Genomic DNA, 23,985 nt, shown 5'->3' with positions numbered 1-23,985 from the left:
TGCCCCGCTCCCAGCGCCGCGACGGCGCTGCCCCCGCCGGCCCAGCGCCGCTGTCAGCCGGGCGGGCGCCCGCGGCCCCTCCGGAGAGCTCGGCAGCGCGGCGCCCGGCGCCTCCCCGGTACATGGATTACCTGGTAGGTTCCCGGCGGCAGCGGACCGTCGGACATTTTACTGAGCGGCTGGGGCGGCGTCCGCGGCGCGGGGGGCAGCCCGGGGCCGGGGGCAGCCGGGTCCGGCCGCGCTGCCGCGCCCGGCCCGGCGGGCTGGTAACGGGCGATAAAGCGGCCGGGCCCCGCTCATTTGGCCGCTATTAGGTTGCTAAAGCCGTGACCCGGGTCGCTGTTTTTTTCCTAAATGCTGGAGCTTAGGGCATGCTTCAGTGAACTAAATTGCTACCGCGGACGGGATCAGCCGAGCGCCCGGGCAGCTGGTATTCGGGGTAGTGTTTATGGCTCTTTAATGAATATTGGCTTCATTCGTCTGTGAAAGATCGTATCGCGGGCGTGCACCTCAGCTGGGATCGTGGCGGGTGTTTGCACTCACCCGCGCAGCCTGGGCGGGCGGGCACGCCGTGGCGCGGCTGGCCGAGGAGCAGGTGGCTTTGTTGTCGTGTGGTACCTGCGTGGCTGGCCTTTTCAGCCTGGCATCCCATCGATGGCTCCAGTCCTGTTGCCATCCCATACGGTCCTGTTGCTTCGAGCCCTGTGCTGTGAACCGGTGCCCGCTCCTTCACCGTGAAGTGCTGCGAAGCGTCAGCTGGGGCAGTGAAGAGCAGGCATCTTCTGGCCATCCCTGTTCGTTGTTGGTGTCAAGTGCGACCAGGAAGTATTTGGAGTCAGAATCTTGACTCTGTCATTCGTACTTTTTCACACAGGATGCTCACGGGTGTAGGCTTTCAAGAGAGGCTCATCAGATGCAACAGAATCTCTGGAGATGCTCTTTTTAATGAACAGAATATTTGCCGTGCTGAGATGAGAGCTGCACGCAGTGTCTGGCTTTTCTTTTTCTGGCAGCTAACTAAACCAGAAATACGTTAAATCAATGCTTCACTATTCTTGTGTCTATGGAGCTAAGATCTATTTTCGTTTATTGAGCCTTGCAATCCCCAAAAATGTTTTAGGCTTGCCTTTCTGAATTTGATCACTACAGAGAGACGCTAGAAAATGAGTCCTGTGTGGCACAAATGGTAGGCAGACTTCTCTTTAACAGCCTAGTTAATGAAATACTGATAATAAACTTGCTGGGTATCAAGTGCAGCCTCATAGCTCCTTGAGAGCCTGGAGCTGTTTCTGAGATATTTTTTTTCCTTTATAAACTTATGACCAGATGAAACTGGCTATTCTGTGCTTTTTCAAATGCTTGCATTAACCTTGGTGACTGCTACAGGCTGTTGTGTGGAAGGCCAACCACTCTGAGAACAATAAATTTAATAAGCATTGCAAACTAAGAGCATGTTTTTGTATTAACTGAAGGGGGGAGGGGATTAAATAGCTCTACTTTTTTTTTCCTTCTTCCCCTGACACTTATTCTCCAGCTCATCCTTTTCCTCTTTTTTGTTGTGTGGCCTTCTTTGGTGTCAGTTCTAAAAAACCTCATTGATCATGAGTTTCAGGCACCTCAGAAAGTCTGCTCTAGCAACAACAACAACAAAAACATTGATGGTGAGTTAGGCAACTAGTTGTGAATACCTGTTTGTGGCTTGTTGTCACAGTCTGCCATGGTGTAAAGATGGGCCTACTCTTTATCTGTGCAAGACTTGAAGTTCATTGTGAATGTTAAGCTTTGGCTCTAGGGCATTGTCTCATTATTTCCATAGCAAAAAGAGCTGTACATGTTAAGGAATTCTGTGTTTTGTGCATTTATGTTGGGTTCTTGCACATACATGGGCACGAAAACACTAACAGAAGGTCCCTTTGCTGGTTCCTCATGTTGAGCACCTGTGTTGCAGCCTGCAGGCACACTGTGCTTGCAGTGTGAGGCAAGGAGCAAAGGATGAGTTTTTTCCTCTTGCAATAGGGCTGAGACACAGAGTGTTAGACAGAGTTTTGGTTATCAATGGGGCTGAGAGAGTGTAGTGGAAAGAGGTGAGGACAGACGAGGCCAGGTTTGTTGCTGCATGAACTCAGGGGTCCGTGCACCTCCACAAGGAGTCTGCCCTCAGCCAGCTCTTCCCAAACTTGCATAGGAGGGTTCTTTTCCTGATTTTAGCTGGATAGGACCTACATTGATGGAGAAGTATTTTTTCTATTAAGAAGCAGATCCCAAGAAGTTCTGAACATCTGAAGCACCTTCCAGTATCATCAGGTTATTCAAAGCATTCAGAACATTCTCAGAGTGGAGCCAACCAGGACAATGGCCTGAATTGATGGAGAAGTATTTTTTCTATTAAGAAGCAGATCCCAAGAAGTACTGAACATCTGAAGCACCTTCCAGAATCATCAGGTTATTGAATCATTCAGAACCTTCTCAGAATGGAGCCAACCAGGACGATGGCCTGCAACTTTTATGGGCAGATACCCAGAACCTGAGTAGTGCCTTCCCTACTTAGAGTGTGATCCTTGGTTTATGGCTAGTGCCATTTGGTAATAAATTGGTACTAAAAGAGTATCTTCTGTGGTGCTCTGGTCTGTTTTTGCAGCTTTACATTGTAACAAAAAAGTATCACTGGCCTCTGTGTCTTTGATAGCTTGAAGAGGCTCTTCAGCCTGGTGCCTCTTTTATTTTTGTGTTGATATAATTATGATGTTAGGAGTAGTGTGTTTTGGGTGTTTTTGTTTTTTTTTAATCAATATGACTAAACAACAAGTCGAACCTCTAAAAAAAGAATACATCTTTAGTCAGAGGCACCTTTTACTTACAAGTGTTGTTCTTGCATTTAGTTAACTCTCTTAAAAATACTATGTGAACACAGCTGCATCAATGTAGATTTGTAGGTTTTTGTGGCTACATAATCTAGGGTACTGTGGGCAACCTTTTCCAGCTTCATTCTTGCTACATTGTGTCTGGAAGGATTTTAGTGTATTCAGAGACTTGTGTTGGTTGGCCTCTGTTCAGTAGACTATGCTTAATTTAAGAAGTTACACCATGATGCATCTTGTGAAAAGCATGGCATGTGACCAGTCTTACAGTTCTTGCTTGGAGAACTTGTGGGGAAACAATAAAAATGCTTCGGTTTTTCTTACGTGCTGCAATTACAATGCAGATTTTAAGCTCCTGAGTTGACTTTCACAATACACTTCTTCAGGGGCATCCTCTGCACTAGATAAAGTTCTTACATGTTCTGTTCAATGTATTGGTCTGATTTGTGTAGAATTTTTTAAAACTGCTTGAGAAAGTGATGTAGAAATTTGAATTTGTCTCTTCACAAAAGAAAGGTGGTGTATTGGCCTAAGAGATTTATAATAAAAAACTGATAACCTGTTTAATTTTGTATTTTTAGCATTTTTATTATGATAGCTTATCCCTAAATTATATCCCAAGATACTATGTACTATCTTAATTGTAGATAAAAATATTTCTTGGGCAGGTATTGAAGAGCGTATTCTGAAATAGAAGATAACTCTTCTTGAGTGATGAACTGATTCAGCTTCAGTGATTTTTTTTTCCCTTTTTTGGTCTGTTTTTTGAGGAGTTAAACAGGAACGTGGGTTCTGCAATACCAAGAGAGTGCACACTCCTAATGTGCTAGAATCCTTGTTGCTTTGTTGGGGATTGGTTTCTTTTAACTATAACAAGTTTGGGTGGGTTCTTGTTGTTCTTTGCGCAGTTTTTAGTGGATACAAACTATTTTGCTTCTGCATTCATGCACATGAAACCTAAAATGTGATAAGTTTTTGAGTAAATTCAACTAAATTTCAGATTTTAGATGAATGTGTGAATAGGCCTTGAAGTGACATAAGAGTTTCTGCTTGGTTTCTAAACAGTCTTGACCTCACATTCTACATAGTGTTCAGACAAAGTCTTGGTTGGGGAAAGCTGCATAATCCAAACTGGTGTTCTTAAAGTGTTAGGTGATGCTTAAAAACATGAAATGTCTTTCAGCAGCTTTTCTTTCTTGGGCCGCTTACTTTTAAGACCTTTCTTTTAAATAGTTAGACTCTTTAATTTAATTGGACAGTTTAGATTCCGAAAGTGGCAATATGGAATAGATCAAGGTCACTTAGTGATTCTGGTATACTTCAGATCCTGTCTTTCCATTGCTGTTGCCAGTTCCATTGTTTGGTATCTGCGGGACATAGAAAACAATTTTTTTCTCATGCCCCAAATGTGTTAGAGAGGCTATGTTTGCAGGTAAGAGTTTTATTTCACAGAAACTTTGTAAACTGTAGATGCTGTCCTTTGAATAAGGAAAAGTGGGTTAAGGGCCATACTAGCAACTCTGTATTTTTCTTCTGAGGCCCAGGTGTGGTTTGGATACATTGCCCGCAACATGAGCAACCACAGTCTATACATAGGGCCTCTTACTGTTTGCTGAACACCCCTCTCATAGGAATTCTGTCTTTTGTCACATAACAATGAGGATTGTTTGGGCTCTGTGTTGACTGATCTATCAGCTACAACAGCCTTGAAAATTTACACCTTCTGTAGAGCACAAGGGCTTCTATTTTATTATCCTCCTTTCAGTTTGGGAAGTTGATTAGACACAAGGATGAGGGGTCTGTCAGTTGTTTCAAAATAAAGATATAGCTGAATGCAGGAAAGAAAACAACAGCTGTAAGGTGCATGTAACTGTATTAGTGTTTGGATCAGATGTGAATCTTTTCATTGATGAAGGTAATGCTTACCTAGGTTTGCATTGCAGAGTGATCACAGATGACATTTAATATTTTTCAAATGAAACCAGATGGAAAGATTTACATCACTAATGGGTTTTTACACCACAGGCCTAGATCAGAATTAGTGTCTGAAGTATGTAGTAAGAATACTTCAATTCCAGCTCTTGCTATGTACTACCACACCATGTTGCTCTGCAGTATGCTGCTCTCAAATTCTTCAGTCAGACCTCCAAGCTTCAAAGCAACATGGTGATGAATTTCACAAAAGGTTGGAAATGCAATCTTTAAGTAAGTGAGAATATCTGCATTTAGTAAGGACAAAATATTCCTTCTAATACCACATGCTGATTAACATTTTTGGCTTGTTGTCAGTATCATCAGCTCATGTTTTTTAATACTGCCAGCTTGTGATGTTTATTCTTTTAAACGGAGTTCTGATGTTTTGTGATTGCATGAGGATATTAGCTCTCCATTAATAAAAGAAGCATTTTTAGTTTAGTTTAAAACCACAAATGTGGGCCCAAAGAGCTGTAAAGCCCTACAAAAAAACCACAACAGTATTTAAATATCTTGTGCTTCTTTGTGTTTTGGCTCATGTTGCTCTGCAGTATGTTGGTTTTGCTGTTTTTCACTGTGTGTGCAGGATAACTTTCTGAAGTGCAAACTGACTGTGACTATATGAAAGTCCTTGTGGACATAAGTAGGGTATTTTCAATCTAACAAAAGATGGCTCATCTCATGCCAGAGCTCTTCAGCATAAAGAATTTATTTTTTCTCTCTGGCAGCCTGGTAAGGTGACTAAATTAATTGCCAGTGAATGTGTAAGTAAGTTCCTTCTATCTGGGGAAGAGACACAAAGCAGGAAATGTAGCTGACAAGTGCTCTTTTGCTAGATGCAGTCCTGCCCTAAAGCTTTGTTGCTTATAAGAACAAACAGTAGGAAAAGCATAAATCTTTGATGCTGTGCTGTATGTTTTAGTGGAGCAACAGAAGAAAAATTTGTTCATCACAGGACCCACATTAGCTTTTGGCATTGGAGAGTCTGAGTAAGCAAGATGGCATCCAAGATCCACTAGGAGCTGTTGATATGGGGGAAGTAAGTTTGCAGATTTCTTTTTTTTTATTATGACTTGGAGTTTTTGTATGGAAGAAACATCTGTTTTCCACATTTTATTAGCTTTTACAGCAACTATTGCTTAGTCTTCGTTTATATGATTTTGACTCTAATAGAGGTGAAAAACTTTGAAACAATTAAAATGAGGTAATAATTTTGTCATCTGTAATACAAATTTCACAAGAAATACAAATGAGCATTGAGAGCACAGCTCTGGCAGTAAATAAAGGAGAAGTGAATGCAGAGATTACAAGGGAGTTTCATGTTTGTGTTTAGTTGTATAAACTGCATGTGCTTTGGATGGCTGATGGAGAGACAAACATTAAGAATGCATATTGAACCCAGGAAAAAAAATCTAGTGCCTCTTTTGATATTTGTAATAAAATGGCAGATGAAATTCAGTGTTGATGTATGCAAAGTTGCATATATTTTTAGAAGAAGTCACATGGCAGTACAGATGCATGGATAGGCCCTAAAATACCATCAGTACTCAGGAAAGGGAATGAGGGCGCTTCTTTAAAATGTCATCTCAACCCAGACATCTGTCAAGAAATTTAGAGTATTAAGAAGGAAAAAGAGAGAAATATCTCATTTTTACACTGCTTAAATATAAGGTTTGCTCTTGTCTTCCCTGCTGCATTTCTGGTTGCATCGTCTCAGGAAGAGTATCGAAAACCCAAAGAAAATACAGAGAAGTATGGTGTGGTAATTGAAGAAAAGCAATTTCTTCCATACAAGCAGAGATAAGTAGTTGCAGTCCTTCAGTCTGAAGAAAAGACAACTGACTGGTATGAGAAGGTAATATTCCAGATATCTTTGAAATCAGAAAGAGATTAGGCAATAAGCAATTTTTTTCCTTGTAGAAGAACTCACAGTTATAATCCAGGATCTGTGTTTTCATGTGAGTGTAGTTGAATTCTCACTTGTGCAGTAATGTTAGGGAGGTGAAAATGAGTAGACCAGGAATTGGTACAGTGTCTTCAAAGACAGGTCCATTGTGGGTTGGTATTAAACATGATGTTCAGATATGATGGTAGAAAATGCTGAAGTTGTGTTTACTGGAGCATAAGGATAGGTCCATGAGGTATGATTCCCTGGATACCCTGATGCTTTGCTATGGACTAAAGACATTCATTATTCCTCCTCATTGAGGAGGAATCTAGAATCAGTTCTGGAACAGGAAATTACAGTTAGAAAATTGAGATATTCTGACTGGTGTCAAGGAGTGCTGTCCAGTGTAATCAGAATTGCATTGACTGCACAGGAGGTGAGACTTTTTAATTCAGAGGTATTTATGAAGATACTTAATCTACTCCAGAGGCACGTAGCTAACAGATTCCTTCTGCTTGGAAGTGCTGCCTTGATGTATGAGAAAGGGCTGTTGGCTTTCTGACGTCTGTGTTTTAACAAATTTGTAACTTTTTATGTAAGGTCCACAGTGCTGAGTGAACCTGTGTAGACAACCTGTGTAGAGAGATGATGCACTCTACAATGAGTGATCTCTTTTCTCAGTGCTTTCTTTTTGCTTAGAACCTTGCATAATTTCAGATTTCAGCAAGACTGGAGAAAAGGTCCAGAATTCTTGAGAAACATCTATGCTGTTTTTGCAGCTATTAATTTTCTGCTGGCTAATCTGTATCTTTCACTCCCTGAGCCACTGCAGTCCTGGAAACAGTAATGGAAAACTGTTCTACTGAGAATATTGCTTAAAAGAGAGGAGAGCATTGTTCTCTGGTGCATCCACTTGATTACTTTTTATGATGACAAGAGAGTTCTTGGATCTAGTCCTATTTCCTGTTCACGTATCATTGCTTTTTCATCAACATCAGGTTTCTTCTAGTCTCTAAACTGAGATTTATTTTTCTAATGATTATGTACAAAAAGATTGGTATTTTAGAAATCTGTTTATTCAGCATTAAAGGAGAGTATGAAAATATTTTCTGTGCCTTTTATCCCTAAGAACAGTATTAAAAAGAATTCAGGGAGTTTAAATTAGAAATGTTATTAATGGAATAACATTTAGGAGTGGGCTGTTACATCTTGTGCAGAAAGGAGAGCCTTGGGGTTACTAGTTGGAGTTCAGTACACAAGGTTAGCAAACAGCAGTTCTGGTCAAAGTTCCTGCTACCTTTACTGTAGTGTCACTGTGCATTCTTTTGGGTACCCACATGTTCCTTACAACACATAGGCACTTAGAATTTGTTTCAGGCTCCATATGTAAAGGTACCTTAAAACCTGCATATTTTATACACTTCTATTGCTAATTTTTGCAATTTTATACACTGAAAAAGATGCAGATAAGAATAGAGGTGGAAAAACTTTTTCCTGGAAGATACAGCAATTCTGAGTGATTACTGGGTTGTATCACTTCACTTTAAATGAGCAGAAGTGTGCCTTGATCTTAAGTGTATTAAAGAAACATATCACCAGAAAAAAAAATCTCTGACATCTTCCTTTTCTCATTTTGCTTTCTGTTTTTGTGGTCTTGGAGCTGTATTCAGTGCTGTGATTTATTTAGGATTATGTCACAGTGAGTTGTGGTTGCGGTATTTTTGCTGGGTGGCAGGTTGACTGGCTCCTGCAATTCTGTCAGGTGTTGAGTCTTTTGGTTCTTTCCTGAGAACTTGATTAGGATCACCCTCCCCTTTTGCCCACCAAGGTTCTTGAGGCTAGTGCTTTTAACTTGGTGCTTGAAGCCATCAGTTGCAGAACATGCTCTGATTAATCTTTTCAAAATCTGGTCTCTTGTAAATATTATGAGTAGGGATTTAATCTTGTATTTGCTGACAAAATAGATATTTAAAACAATGGCTTTGTGAGTTGCAGCCTGTGTGCCTATGTCAGAGTTGAATGAGATTTTTTTTTTAAACACCAAATACTGAAATTGCTTTTTACTGATACTTGTACTCATAGCTGAATACTTGAAAAAATGGACAGAACAGATGCTTGTTGTGAATTGAATGTTGCACAGCTGCAGGGCAGACATCTTTCTAAGTCATTATAAACAGCCACATTTTTACAAGGTATGATTAAAATAACAAAGTCTTGGGTGAATAGGAAAGTTAGCCACGAGTTTGTTTTCCAGTGGGAGAAATTATTTAATGTTTGTGAGATGACTCTTTGCCTGGGCAGAAGGGTGCTTTTTGGCAGAGATGCATGCATATATTGTTTGGCATATTTGATCTGATGACTCCATTTTTCACCTTAGACATGTGAAATCACATCTGTGAAGAATTAAGTCTTTGTAGAATTGTGTCAAACAAGGTATCTTTCTTTCATAGTATTTGTAGGTATATTTTTACATTTTTTTCTTTTATTTTCATGCTTACGGTGTAAAATCCTTTCAGAAAGCAACAATAAACTGTAAGTAAATTACATGTAAATTTTCCAACAATTGTTTTGTTGCCCAATTGTATGGTCCCAAGTGAGTTGCACAACCAAAGTAATGAAAGATTACAAGTATCAAGAATAAACTCCCCATTGCAGCAGCAGATTATCAACTATATCTTAATTCAGTCAGACTGATAGTCTGAAGGATAGTATCACTAAACTTTTAATTATTTAAATCAATTCCTGTCACTTTTTCAAGGATTAAACTGAAATACTTCTGGGGAGGGAATGTGAATTTTCAGAAGAAAGGATAGGTGAATATAATAGATATTAATAGAACTGTTGGATTTAATGACCCTTTTTTCACAATAGAATGTAGTTTATAAGCATTATCTTGCAGGCTTGAAGAAGGGATTATCTTAATATTTCACTGGGAAATGCATAAGGGAAACATTCATCAATAGTGTATGTGACAGAGTTCATGCCTTATAATAATTAAAATGGCCTGTAGTTTCAGAATGTTAACAGCAGCAAAACCAACAATGGATGAGTAAGGTAACACGGGATGTAGGTTGTTTTATTCTGCTGAAGCAAGGATCCACAGGGGCTTGCTGGAGAATTTGAACTGCAGCTTAGTTCTCCCACTAATGCATAGCCTGGAAGTAGTGAACAAAAATTTTAAAAAAGAAAACAATTTATAATGCTGTGCTTGTCTAGAATAAGAGCAAACTGTATACATGAAGAAGCTATAATGGTTTGCTGCTGCTGCCTGTTTACTTCTCTTGCAAGCTGAAATAATAATTTACTTTGTATATGAAGTTGTGTCTGCCAGCAACATAGATTCTGCCAGGATACTGGAAATGCAAATCATTCAATGTATCGCACACTGTTTAAGTATGGGCTTGAATTGCCACAGACCGAGGTTAAACATTAGGAAACTTTCTAGTAGAGAGGGTAATGAAGCACTGGACTAAATTGCTTGGGGAAGTCATCCATCCCTGGAACCTTTGGAACAAGGTCTGCAAATACTGTCAGGAGGGGTATGGTTTATGACCCCGCTTTGTGTAACTGTAGGATTTCTTGAAGTCAGTTCCTATTTCTCTGTCAGTTTTTCCTTTCTGGGAGAAGCTCAGAGCACAAGAGATAGACTTAGATGTTTGGTCTTAAAACTGAAAAAAACCCCAATCTCTTTAAACTGAAATGGTGTTTGAATTCAGCATCTCTTCATCATTAATACCATTCTAGATTACTTCCAGTAAGAAATAAAAATCAACTGTGCTGTTGAAGTTTGTTTTCAGGTTTTTGTACTCTCTGCTTTTTGATTTTCAGACAGTTCAGTGAAATACTGTTTGTTTGAAATTTAGGTGTAATAGTTAACAGCAAAAGAAAAATGTTGCTAGACATTTTTTTATTACTTGTAGTTAATAAGATTTGTTATTTTGTTTATTTTTTTTTAAATCCCAATTTTAATTAAATGGGTATTTCAATTCAATTTTTTTTTTTGGAGGGAGGGAGAAATCAGAAAGTAGATGCTGAAAAAATGTTTTGACTGATGTGTTTGAAGTCTGTGTCATCCAACACTTCATCTTAGATAATGTGTGAACTTTTTAAACATGTAATGAAAATGTTCTGCTTGAAGGCTTTAAGTTTTGTCTTTCAAATATCTTATATAAAGTAATTCCTCAATTACTTAGTTTATTTTACCTAGTTGTATAGGAAATATGGCAAATATACAGTAGTTTTTATTTTGGTGTTGGAGAGCTGCATTTATTTCCTGGCTTTTTTGTGCTAATTAAAGAAGGTGTTTTTCATCTGTTTCATCAGAAATTCGTAGTCCATCCTCAGCCTCTCTGGGTGACTGCAGAAGACATAGAATTGTGGCATCACAGCAGATTGGAAGTTGAGCAAATTGAGGGTAAAAACTTTTAATATGATTATTCCCAGCTTAAGAACAGATTAAATAAAATGTTCTATTTTCTTGTTCTACTTTAGAAAACTAAAGCAATAAGGGTCCAGAAATGTGCAAACATTAAATTATATGCATTATTCTGGTATATAGAGGAAGATAGCTTCAGTGATGGTAAAGGGAGAGAAAAATACAAACACAGAAGCTCTTTAGAGTACACTAACAGGCCAAAAAGCACTCCATTAAAATGATTCTTGCAGATTGTTTTTACATGAGAGTAGGTAAAAATAAATGGGACTGAAACCTTACATACAAATCATTAATGTTGTGTACAGGCGTTTTTGGGATCATTAGGTAATTTGAGACCTTAATGAAATACTGAACTAGTGAGTGTGAAGGTGTTGACACCTCTACACTTAGCTGCTTCTGTAGGAATGGTAGTATGTATCTGTATAACCTGAATTTGTATGACATTTTTCTAGGGTTGTTTAATACAGCCTTGAAGAAGGTGTTTCTTTCAGGGGAGAGGGGAGAGATGGGAGGAAAAGCAGTTCTTAATAAACAGTATTCTTGATAATGTCTTTATTTTAATTCCTTTAGACTATGTCTGAATGTATCCAGCTCTCATTTGCTGTTTGTAGAATTGGCATTTACACGGTAAGGCAATGTTCTAACTAACTATTTTTTGTTAGTGATAGTGCCATTTGAGTGAAAAGAAGTTACTTAAGTTTTTTAGGATTGGATTTAAGTAATGCAGATAGCAAAAGGGATTTGTCATGCTAGTTTGCAAAAAACAGACTACAGTAGATTTTTGTCTTTTCCAAGATTTACTAAAACCAGAAGAGAAAAAGTATCCTTCACTTTAGTTAAAAAAAGGTAAATAAAAATTCAGCCAGACTCTTTAGATGTAAGAAAATTTAGAATTCATGGGCATCAGTTGCTGAAAATCCTTGTGTAATGTAATTGCTGGAGGGTTTATGTACATTTGCCATAAAATATCTATGGTGTTTGAGTAATGTCACATATTAAAACATGTTAGCTAAATGCACATATTTTAAGTTTTGTCTGGAGAGCCTTAATATTTTGGAAATTATTATGAGTACACTTAGCAAAAGTTATATAAAATACGTAAGTAATTAAGTAAACATATAAAAGAAGTAAGAAGTTTACTTCAATTATGTGTCCCAAATATGCTAGCATTTTTTTTCTGCTCCCAGTTGTTCTAATTAATGATGAGAACAGTTAGATGAATGGGGTTTTGTAGAAATTAACTTTAATTTACACATTACAATGATGTACTGTAAATAGAGCTTACACAATGTATAATCATGCTTCATATCCTGGAGCTTTTGGAGTGGGAATGCTGCTCCTTCTGTTAACACTTTTCAGGGGGAAGCCTGGAACTTTCCACTTCATACAGTCAAAAGTATAGGCGAGTCTTGAACAACAGTGATGAGGGCTAGGTGCCATCAGTAAGTCTTGAGGACAGAATCTCAAAGCTTAACATTTGCTTTTGTTCACAGAATTTGGTTCCAGGTAGTGTTTAATATCTCCTTGAGGTTTTTTCCCATGACATTTGCCTGTTTTCAATATCTGAAAGTTTTTTAAATGGTAGAAAGGAAGAGTCAAAGACGTATTTCCTTATGGTATTTAAATTTCTTAGGAAGACTTTCTGTCTAAAAATTACTGTGTGATAAGAGTATACTATCTTAAGGATCAGAGAGGGTTACAGTCTGAGGTTTCAATGGCTGCAAGGTACTCAAATGGTCTGCTAGTTCTTTAGAAGGCTAGAGTAAGCTGCTCAAATTAATTTGAGGGAATGTCCAAGTATAAATATGTGTGTATTACAGACCTGGGTATGAGAAGGTAAAATGTAGTACATCCTCTGACAGTAATCAGTTCTGTTTTGGTTTAAAACAGGTCAGGTGTTGTCTATATACTAGAGTGCTCTGCTAAATTGTGGTAGCTGCAGTTACTGTGATAGTTAAATAACTGGTATCTCACTCTGGCCTTTTGGGCAGCAAAATACTTAATTTTATCAAATGTTTTAAATTGCAAAATAAAAACAGCTTGCTTCATTTATTAAAATGCTGAAAGAAATTGATTTCATTAACTGCTGATACTTAAGGGGGGATAGTGAGGAGGATGATGACTAGGCTTCAGAACACCTGCAGATGCAGCATTACGGTGACAGTGCACCAGGCAGGGCATGCCATGTAAAGTGCATTTGAAGGCTAAAATAGTTCCTTTAGGCAAATGCTAGCTACAGAGTACTTGCTTACGTAAAATGCCTGTCATTGGAAAGGTGAGTTTCACATGATCTGACTGGAGGATAGGTTTGTACAGTTTTGGTATCATAGTAAACAGAGAGGCCTGCTGAAGTGAGCTGTGCAGAAAGGCAGTGTGATGGTTTCTGCCTCTGCACCATGCCCTGCTTGTGCTTGTAACTGTCGCTGGATTTGTTGTTCAGGTGTGTCAGAAATCTGGCAGCTGTCAGGTATTGAGTGCTCCATACTCATGTCAAGAAGCAAAACTCCAGTTCGTATTTCCCTTCTAATTAATTCCTTGTGTCTTATGCTTGCTGCTGCGTGCTGTTTTGCAGATTCAGTTGATTTTCTGTTTGCTAGCTGATTGATTTTTATCCAAAGTCTAAGCAGTCTCTCAGATGCCAGTCCTCAGCAGCAGCATGTGTTCAGCTTGTACTGAGGTACTTGGACACTTCCTGTTCTGTTCATGTCCTCATGGTACAGTGTTGCAAATAAGGCTCTTAGTCCTTTGGACTACAGACATCTCAACTGTTAGTCTGTTATCAAGCTGCTTATCAGTAACTCTCTAAAGCACCCATTACATCAACTGTACCACACCATTAAGTAGGCTTCCTGTTTTTATGGAATGTACAGATTATGAGATGGGGGAAGAGTTTATATGGTGATCTATGGCAAAACAGCCTGTGCTGCCTTCAGTGAGGAGAAAATCTACATCTTCACAAGAATACAAGAGGATATGTAATGCCTATTTCAGGTGAATTAACTAGATGAGATTACTTTTAAAGTATATACCCTTGAAAAAGAGGAAGAGCAAAGCAGAGGTGGTTAATATGAAAACTATATAGACATTTGTAGGGGTCTGAAACTGTTAGATCTTTCTCTCTAAAAGGAAAACATTGTCATAAACTCAACTGAAAACTTTTGGGATTAAGAAATCAACCAGCCAATGAAAATAAAACTCGACTTGTTTCACATAGCTTCTCTCAGAAGTACCAGTTTTTTCAGGTGCAGGTTTCTGCCTCTTCCACCATACTAGCATCTGCATCAGATGTGTCGATTGGATGTGTGGGAACAGGCAGATAAATTTGTGAATCTGCATGACTGTGGAGACAGTGAGCATATGACAGCTTGTAAAAAAGGCTATAATTTATTTCCTTTCTGTTTCTGATTTAATTTTCTTGACCAGGTAAAGAACCTATTAAAATAATGATGGAGAATTCTACCTACATGAACCTCAGAGGAAAATAGTCCACATTTTTTTGTCTTGTAAGACAGTTTTTGTGATAGAACACCTGCCACCTTTATACATATTGGAACACTTTCCACCTTTATACTCCATCTTGGAAACAGTGTGCCTGCATATATACTCTGGAAGGTTCTCTGATACTCTATACTAGCCCTTGAGATTTTTTCTTTTCATTCATTTGCATATAATTTTAAGCTTTTTTCAACAGGGGTAGTAAAGCATTCTTTTTGTCCCTAACCTTTAAATGTGACTGCAGGAACATGCAAAAAGTAATTTTCACATAACTTGTTGTTTTAGATAGAAAAACAAAGACAAAAGCCTCTACAGGGATGAGAACCATGCAAAAATACCTGAGGAAGCCTAGTGGAAGCATGGTCTTTTACTGGTGTATGTTAGAAGGTAAAATACTGAAAAATGCATTTTCCTGTTTTGGGAAATTAGAAAGTAAGTTCTTCTTGGTTTCAAAATATGGCATCAGTAGATAAATAATTTTATTTCAAAGCAACACAAGGATTACAAAAAGCTCCCTGTAGTCTTTTCTGCTTTCAAATGCTGGGTATGGCAAAAGTGATGCACTGTGGCAACATTGCATCAATCCTGGCATCTTCTTCCTGAAAACTGATATCTGAGTTTTAGTAGCCTCTTAGCTTGAATTTGAATGCAATGAGAAGTGGAAATAAATGATGCACTTTTACAGCTTTGCTTGCTATAGTTTGTATTTGGTCGGTACAATAAATGATGCAAATGTGCTTTTAGTTTTCTGGTTTACTTTGGACTTGCTTACATTTGTCTTTGTTTATAATGATAAATTCATGTCTTGAAATGGTTTGGCTGGGATCAGCTGCTGTGCGAAGGAATTTGTCTGATGTTAGAACAAAACAGAAATAACATTTACTCATGAAGTGGTGGAGAGGAAACTCTTAAAAGAAGAGAAATCAACTAAGCCAATAACTAAAGTCAGCCATGAAATAGGAGGTAATCATGGGAACATGCCTGGGAGGTTCCTGGAAGCAGCCTGTGACTTAGTGTGGAAAGCTTCCTATGAGACTCTTCCCCTCCCTGACATGGTTTCCCAGTGGAAAATACTAAGTTAAAGTAATAACAGTGTTCATATAGCATATCCTGTCTACTCCTCCCTTTCCCATGTCGTGTCCTTGACATGAGCAGCATAACAAAAGCACAAAAGTGCAGCAGGAAAAAGTCCTTTTATGTGCTACCCTTGGGGGAAATGTGGGTAATTCCATTCACAGTCACTGCTGATATTCTGTGGGTAGCCTGTTGGAAAGGAAAGGTCTAAATGTTTTTTGATTTCCAGCCTTAAATGAAAGGTTCTTGCTATCACCCCAGTCTTGGCAGTGACTTGCTTTGGGTGGGACTGTGCCTGCTTTGTTGTTGCAAACCTGTAGTCAGGCTGCTTGAACCATGCTAGCTGTGATTTGTGTTGCTACCAACCTAAGCAGGAGAAAGAGGGGCATACTGTCCTGATGTGTGTGTCACTGTGTGCATGTGAGTGTTAGATGCACTGTGGGTTTTGTACTATGAGCTGAGATTTTCCTTTCTACTTTTCCTGAAATAAAGGAACAGTTGTAACATTTTTTCAAATGAGGAAAGTAAAGGCAGGTGAAGGGGGAGAGAATCAAGACTGGGCCAGGAGAGTGGATCAGAGTACAACTCTCTTCCCTGTCTATCCACAGAGTTCCTTGGTTAAATGAACTGTGCTGACATTGCTGAGAGGCTCTCCTTGTGGCCAGAGCTCATGTTACCTGCTCAGAGCTCAGCAGCTTGGTGCAGCCAATCCTGCTGTGACAGCATTGCTTCCCTGGGCTACTCAGTGACATACACTGGGTTTCCAGCTCTTTGAGAAGCTCTGACAATTAGTAATTTATTTCACTGGGAAAGGTATGGTTTACCAAATTAGCCTGTTAATTTTTATCAGAGTATCCATTGGACAAACTTGCAAGTTGGAATAGAGCTTTGTCCTGGGCTAGGGAGTTCATGAATACAGGTTTTGTTCCATCTGATTTGTCTCTGCTGTCCATGGCTCCTTCCTGCTCTAGAGAACAGCAATGTTTTTCCACAGGCCATTAGCTTTAGGGAGGACAAGAGAAGCCCAGATTGTCATTACAAAAGTCTCCAATCTTTTCTGTTCAGACAAGTTGCTGTTCAATTTGCATTTATGAAAGCTGTGGGATTAGTTATCCTGTACATAAGTGCTGTTTTGCTTCTGCCCTCTGGAAGTCAGGATTCCTAATCCTCATTCTTGCTGCTTGTCCAGAAGACAGTTGTGTAATGTGTTGTCAAAATGTTGTATTTTGCCTTTGTGTTGCTCCACATGGAAAATAAACTACTCTTGTTGGGCTCAAGTGATGCAGGGGGTGATGGTATGAACATGGAATTTTTCTGATGGCTTCTGCTGAGCATCCTTTTTTGGTGCAGTTTGCAAAGTAGCCTCTTTAATTACAAAAAGGAAAAAAAAACCCCAAAACTTAATATAGTAGGTTTAAAAGGTAATTTGTAAGTACATTGCAAAGTAAAAGTATTCAAAATTTGGATAGTCTCCTATGAAAAAATGACCTGTTTAAAATCAAAGGGAATTGATTGTGGACTTTGAAAGATAGCAGGGGATTCAACTAATGTTGAATTAGTGGCAATTGCAAATATATTAGTTCACTGTATCATTTGAATTATTGAATGGGTGAAAAAACTAGAAGTGGCTCTTCAGTGGAAGTGAATTTTTTTTCTTTCACATTCTGTAATCCTGTGGTTGGGACCATGCATAGCAATGAGATGTGCAGAAGAGCAAACTGATTTGCAAGGATTCCTGGCTGGGCAGGAAGCTGTGATGAAAAGCAAGCTCCCTGTGATTATGGTCAAAGTTGCATGCCCTGCTGTCTGTGTGCATGCAGTTATATCCTCTGCCTTATACAGCTGGATAAGTAAGAATCTAATAGGTGATCTGCAAGTGGAAATAGGGAGCTACAGTAATATATATCACTCATAATATTTTGCATGTAGCTGCAGGGTTTTTTTATTGCTCTGTTTTTTTTAGTCATAATCTTGCCAAAAACTGTGTTGCTTTTGCGTATGAGTTGTAAAGTATTTGTTGTTAGTCTGTATTTTGCCTTTAGCAGCAATTGGAAAACCACAGAGCACTAGAAATTATGCTTGCAGAATAATTGCATCTTTCACAAGACTCCATATTATAGCAGAAGTGGGTAAAGTTTGTTCTGCAGCTCCTAAACTTTTGTTCTGTGAGCTCAAAAAATGTCTGTTAGTCTTAGAGTGAGAGAAGATTGCTTTTTCCTGTGAACATGCATGCACTATAGCCTGAGGCCATCAATGATAAGTTACTATTATGATTGCTGCTGTAAATAGTTCAACTCTGTTTTCTGAAGACATCCTGTGTTTGTTCAAGAATAGGTATCTGTTAAGGGAAGAAGAAGTCATACAAGTGGATAGTAGATTAAAAAAAAAAAGGAAGTGCATCAAATGCCACAAAATTGAATCTGTTCATGAGTTAGCTTTTTTTTTTTTTTTTTTTTGTGGAAAGACAATTTTAATTCTTACCATCACTATACTTATATCCATGGTGTTTTTAGTTTTTCTTCTCCCCTTAAAGTTGAAAATGTTTGCCTAGGTGTTGAAGTTAGTTTTCAAAGTGGTTTGCTGAATATCTGTTGCTAGAGCTTCTTTATAATTATAGTCTGATGTCTTCAAGTAGTTTAAGATAGTATCCATGTGTAATCAAATCCATAAATGCTTTTAGAAAGGCTGTTCTACAGCATCCTTTAGAACCTTTTAAAGTAAATAGTTCTTTTAGATCTGCTTCTATTACAGTGTTTGTATTTTGATCAGTTTGATTATATTGTATACAAATCATAAAGCTAGTTATGTTTTGTCATATGAAAACTTATGAGTGCCATTTCATTTTTATGGCAAGGATTTATATAGTACAAAACTATATTGAATTTTTACTGTGTTTATATTACTAGGTATTATGTTGCTTAAGAGTAGAATGCAACAGTGTTTAATAGATGTCATAAATTCATACTATGCTTCCTCTCTTATGACTATGCATACCTAAATTTCAAAAGAAGCTTTTAAGTAAGTGTTACCAGGATCTCATATGCCATTTTGGGCAATAGATCTTTAGGAAATGGTAAAAATGTGAGAAGTGGTGTAAGAAGATCTTTTGTTAAGGAAAGCAAAGCCAAATACAGCTATGACATGGTGTGTTGTAACCAAGATTTTAAAATTCTGTTTCTGGTATTGTCACAATTGCCTGTGTCAATGCAGGCAAAAATCTAGTGCTTCTGTTTGCAGCAGTGTTTGTCCCAGGGGTTCCCAAACTTACAGCTTGATTTTTTAGCTTTATTTAATGCTACCAGTGAATGTTCTAGACCTACCTTGTTTCACTCAATCCTTCTGGTGTCTTCAGGACCTCACTGACACAAATTATTTGTCATGTAATTATTTTATCATGAGATGTCCTCTATTGGAAGGGATTTGCAAAGATCATTGAGTCAAACTTCTGTGCTGCACAGGACAATGCAAAAAATTCCAGTATGTACGTTTCAAAATCCTTCTTGATTCATATACTGGGACCTTTACACATTACAGAAAAATAACATGGGTGGATCTCCAGATACAATCCTTCAGAGCTTCTCATCTGAAAGAGGGTTTTTATAAAATTAGAGTAAGGAAAGCAGCAACAGCCAGTGGAATGAAACGTCCCACTTTGTCCTCCTCTTTTCCAAATAAAAGTGTAATTTAAGAGAGGGACACACAAGTCTACTGTAAGTTTTCTGGGCTTCCAGCTGGATGCTGATGACAGAACTGAGAGTTGCTGTTCAGTAGCATTTTCAAAACTTCATTTTAGTCTTGGGCACATGCTGGCACCATGTTGAACAGATCCATAATCTTTCAATGGTTTCTTTTTCAAAACAAGGCAACATGTTTCCATGCTGTAGCTGGGACTTGTACAAGGACATGTAGTAATATAGGACAAGGGGGAATGGCTTTGAACTGAAAGAGGACAAATTTCAGTTAGATATTGGGGAGAAATTATTTGCTGAAGGTGGTGAGGTGCTGGTGTAGGTTGCTGTGAGAAACTATGGATGCCCCATCCCTGGAAGTATTCAAGGATAAGCTGGATGGTGCTTTGAACAACCTGGTGTAGTGAGACATGTCCTCAACATTAATAAATGTTGCATCTCAAGCAAAAACCACAACCACAATCTTTTTTTGCTTATCTTTGCCTCAAATTCCGTTAATCATGGATTTTTTTAACCACTCTTTACACTGTAATGTAGTCAGACAATATACACTTCAACCTAATGGAAGATAATAATTTGTATGTTAATTCTAAAAGTGCACACACTTGCAAAACATGTGGAGATTTTGTTTCTTAACCACGCCTCTGTTGTGTTAGTGCTGTCTTGGACATCTACTTACTTCATTTTGTTGTCATCTTGGATTTGGTGGAAGACATTCCAGTGTAATTCCCTGGAATACCTACATGTAAGCAATAACTCTTCTGTACACAGTCATACCTAGAGGCCTGACAAAGGCTGATACTCTGTTCCATGCTGACTTGAGTTTCTGCTGTGACAAGCAAGCTGCAGGCAGACAAGGATTACCTCAAACACATCAGTGTATTGGGAAACCATGTAAGATCTTGCCATGTGCACTTCTTGTGTGTGTGTGGAAAAAGAGGTGGGATTTGTTGTGAAGTTGAATCTTCATAGGCAAGAAATCTGGAACCGTAGGGGGAAAGTGAAGCAAATGTGTTGACTAAGACTTGACAAAGACTTCTGGTTATTAACATCAAGATTTGTGTTTCAGATGCTTTTGCCTTGCTCTTCGTAAGAGTTGTGGGTTGTCTTTTTCTCTGCTTGAATTTATTGGCCATGGAAGAGAATGAGTCTACTAAGAGAGAGGTTTATGAGCAGATTGGGTGATATAGAAAAAAGTAACTCTTGGTTTCAGTGGTTCTAAAATGCTTTTCACTGTGCCATCTCACTTGACTTTGGACAAGAAGGTGAGTCTGAAAGGGATCAAGTGTGGAAATACACACCTTGTCATATCAGCTTAAAAAGCAATGGCCACAGTAGGTGTGAACCCCAAATACTGGACTTAAGCAGGAAAGAATAATATAGGGATCATAAAAGAGAATTTTAAATCCAAATAACCCATAAATAAGAAGGTCAAAACATGTGTTTAAAAGAAAAAGAAAAAAGAAGAAAACCAACCAACCAAAACCCTAACCCTTAGTAACTAGGAAACCCAAAAAACTACTTTGGAGTAAACGAAGCTGAACTGATGCTCTAGGACTATTGGTTAATGAGCAAGAAAGCCACAATAAAAGAAACTGTTGTTTTAGGTGTGTTTTGTGGTGACCCTGTAATGAATTAATCTTTTATAAGCTATCACTCTCCAATCATAACTTTTAGTGGTTGACAAATCAACTTAGATGGAGAATAGGAATAAAGCCCTTAGTAAGTACAAAATCTGAATGTATTTGAAATGCCTGTGGAACTCTTCCGCATGATGGATTTATTATTCTGTATGCTTGTATTCCCAGATCTCATGGATACTGGCTCAACTTTCCCAATGAGACACAAGCTATTTTGTTTTTCATCAGGCTAAACTGATGTGTAAAATGAAAAGAATCGATTGATACAGAAAGTTGCATGCAAGATCTTGTGGTTCCAAATCACAGTGCATACCTTGGGTGATTGGTGTCTGGTCATTTGAGTGCTTATATAAGCCTTCTGCTCTTTTTATCATTGAAATTAGAACATAATTAGAAAGAATATGTTGTGATTCCAAATTTGTTTGCAAATTCTAGCATGGAATTCATAAAAGAGAGGTTTTGTGTCTTCTTTTGTGGGAGTTAAAGATTTTCTCTTTTAAAATTCTGTAGTGTGGGAAGCTCTTTCCTGAGGAAGGAAGATGTTAGTAATCTGCTCAAGTTCTTGAATAATATTGCAAAGAATGTCACTTAATTTCATATGGTGTCACTTCTCTGTTCTCCTCGGACTTCTTACAAGCTTTCCTTACAAGGCTGCTTTATAAGAGATACGTGCACCAGGTAAGCTGGCACAATTTTTTTCTCCTAGCATCTGATGCAAATGAAGTAACCATTTTTCCCCGTATATGTTAACTGTGATATTGTGTGTGACCAGGGTTTAAGATTTTCTGGTTTTGATTCCCTGTTCCCCTCCTTGCTGGAATATTTTTGTTAAGAGAAGCTGCTTTTGTTATATTTCAGCATGTGAAATATGCTTACTGTAGCAACTGCCACAAGGAAGGACTTCTTTTCTTAAGGAAAAGTGGAGGACTAAAAATAAATTATAGAAGTGGTATATAAATTTTTACTATTACACACTCAACATGTTGAATTATTGCTGGTCTCTGTGTTGCTGTTTAGGCACTGGACACTGCTGTATTCCTTAGCTCTTAAACTGACATAAGTAACTTGCTGTTGGCTTTGTCTGTGTTTTGTACTGAAAACAGACTCCTTATTTGAAGAACAGGCTTTGAGTTTTGGTGGGGTTTTCCAAGATTAATTTGCCATATCAAAAAAAGTCTTTTTGTAAAGGTCTTTTTTCATAGCTGTTTTGGGTTTGACAAGGTTGAAATACATTTTGGAAGAAAAGCTTAATAGAGAAAAGTGTTTTATAGACAAATGACTTGAAGTATTTATGTGTTGCTGATGCAAGACTTCATGGCACAGATTGGTGAAGTCTAAGAAGCCTCAGAGACAGGGAGTCTCCCTTAATGCACAAATGTTTCTGTTTTTCATGTTCACATGATAGCATCATAACAAATAGAGCTGAAAGGAGCGAGATCATCTAATTAATTTCTGGCTCAGAAGCAGGATGAACTATGACCAAACCAGTCCTGACCAGACTGCTTTCCTAAAAAAAAAAACACATCAGGTTCCATAATCTCTGCTGACAAACTCTTCCTGAGCTCAACTAGTCCTACTTTCTACACTGTTTTTCTAAGATCTAGCCTAAATTTGCTGTTAATCTTTCTTGCTTTGATTTAAACTTTTTAGCTCAAGGTTACATGGGGCTTTGAGCAATCTGGTCTAGTGGAAGGTGTCTGTGCTCTTGGGGGGAGTTTGGAAGTAGATGATCTTAATGGTCCCTTCCAACCCAAACTGTTCTATCATTCTTTGTCTTAGAGACAGCAAAAAGGTGCACTGTTTGCTGGATTAAAATCTGCCTGGATGGCTGGGCCAAGTGAGTGGTGGTGAGTGGAGTTACATCCAGCTGGTGGCCCGTCATGAGTGGGGTTCCCCAGGGCTCAGTGCTGAGGGCATTTCTGTTTAATATCTTTATCAATGATCTGGACTAGGGGATTGAGTGCACCATCACTCACTTTGCAGATGACAGCAATTTGGGTGGGAGTGTTGATCTGCTGGAGGGCAGGAAGGCTCTGCAGAGGATCTGCACAGGCTGCATCGATGGGCTGAGGCCAGTGGGGTGAGGTTCAACAAGGCCCAGTGCTGGGTCCTGCCCTTGGGTCACAACAATCCCAGGCAGTGCCACAGGCTGGGACAGAGAGGCTGGAAAGGACCTGGGGGTGCTGCTGACAGCAGCTGAACATGAGCCAGGCTGTGCCCAGGTGGCCAAGAAGGCCAATGGCATCCTGGCCTGGATCAGCCATGGTGTGGGCAGCAGGGCCAGGGCAGGGATTGTCCCCTGTACTGGGCACTGCTGAGGCCACAGCTCCAGTGCTGTGTCCAGTGCTGGGCCCTCAGTGCAAGAAAGACACTGAGGAGCTGGAGAGAGTGCAGAGAAGGGCAGTGGAGCTGGGGCAGGGTCTGGAGCACAAGTGCTGTGAGGAGCAGCTGAGGGAGCTGGGGGTGTTTATCCTGGAGAAAAGGAGGCTCAGGGGTGACCTTGTCACTCTCTACAACTGCCTGAAAGGAGGCTGTGGCTGGGGACAGTCAGCCTTTTCTCTGCTAGCAAGTAATATGATAAGAAGAAATGACCTCAAGCTGTGCCAGGCAAAGTTTAGAGTAGATATTAGGATAATGTGTTCCTAATATCCACTATTTCTACTTAATATCTGCTAATACCCACCATTAAAATTCCACCCCGGAAAGGGTGGTGAAACTTTGGGACAGGTTTCCCAGGCAAGTGACTGATTCACCAACCCTTGGGATATTTAAAAGATGTATAGATGTGGCACAAAGGGATCTGTTTTAGTGGTGGACTTGGCTGTGCTGGGTTAATGCTTGGACTTAAAGATCATAAAAACATTCTCTAACCTAAATGGTTCTAAGATTCTTTCGTATGTATAATAGTAAACTTTGAAATAAAAAAACTCAT

The 23,985-nt window shown here is 38.9% G+C and overlaps 1 protein-coding gene across 2 annotated transcripts in view; it reads left to right on the top strand.

Annotated features, from left to right (window-relative positions):
* Window positions 1-22: 22 nt before the first annotated feature.
* ARL15 (ADP ribosylation factor like GTPase 15) overlaps window positions 23-23,985 on the top strand; it is a 226,588-nt gene continuing 202,625 nt past the window's right edge. The window contains exons 1-3 of one of the 2 annotated variants that reach the window (XM_039709651.1): window positions 94-134; window positions 11,044-11,134; window positions 11,726-11,782. In XM_039709651.1, coding sequence (XP_039565585.1) covers window positions 11,729-11,782 — 54 coding nt within the window. In that variant the 5' untranslated portion in view covers window positions 94-134; window positions 11,044-11,134; window positions 11,726-11,728. Of the gene's footprint in view, window positions 135-11,043; window positions 11,135-11,725; window positions 11,783-23,985 lie in introns of both variants that reach the window. The other variant, XM_039709652.1, reaches the window with a different exon arrangement.

Source organism: Passer montanus, unplaced genomic scaffold (genome assembly GCF_014805655.1).
Source record: "Passer montanus isolate IOZ18808 unplaced genomic scaffold, ASM1480565v1 scaffold22, whole genome shotgun sequence".
NCBI classification, from domain to species: domain Eukaryota; kingdom Metazoa; phylum Chordata; class Aves; order Passeriformes; family Passeridae; genus Passer; species Passer montanus.
The sequence above is the reverse complement of the archived record's forward strand: the minus strand, read 5'-3'. Positions and strand labels throughout refer to the sequence as shown.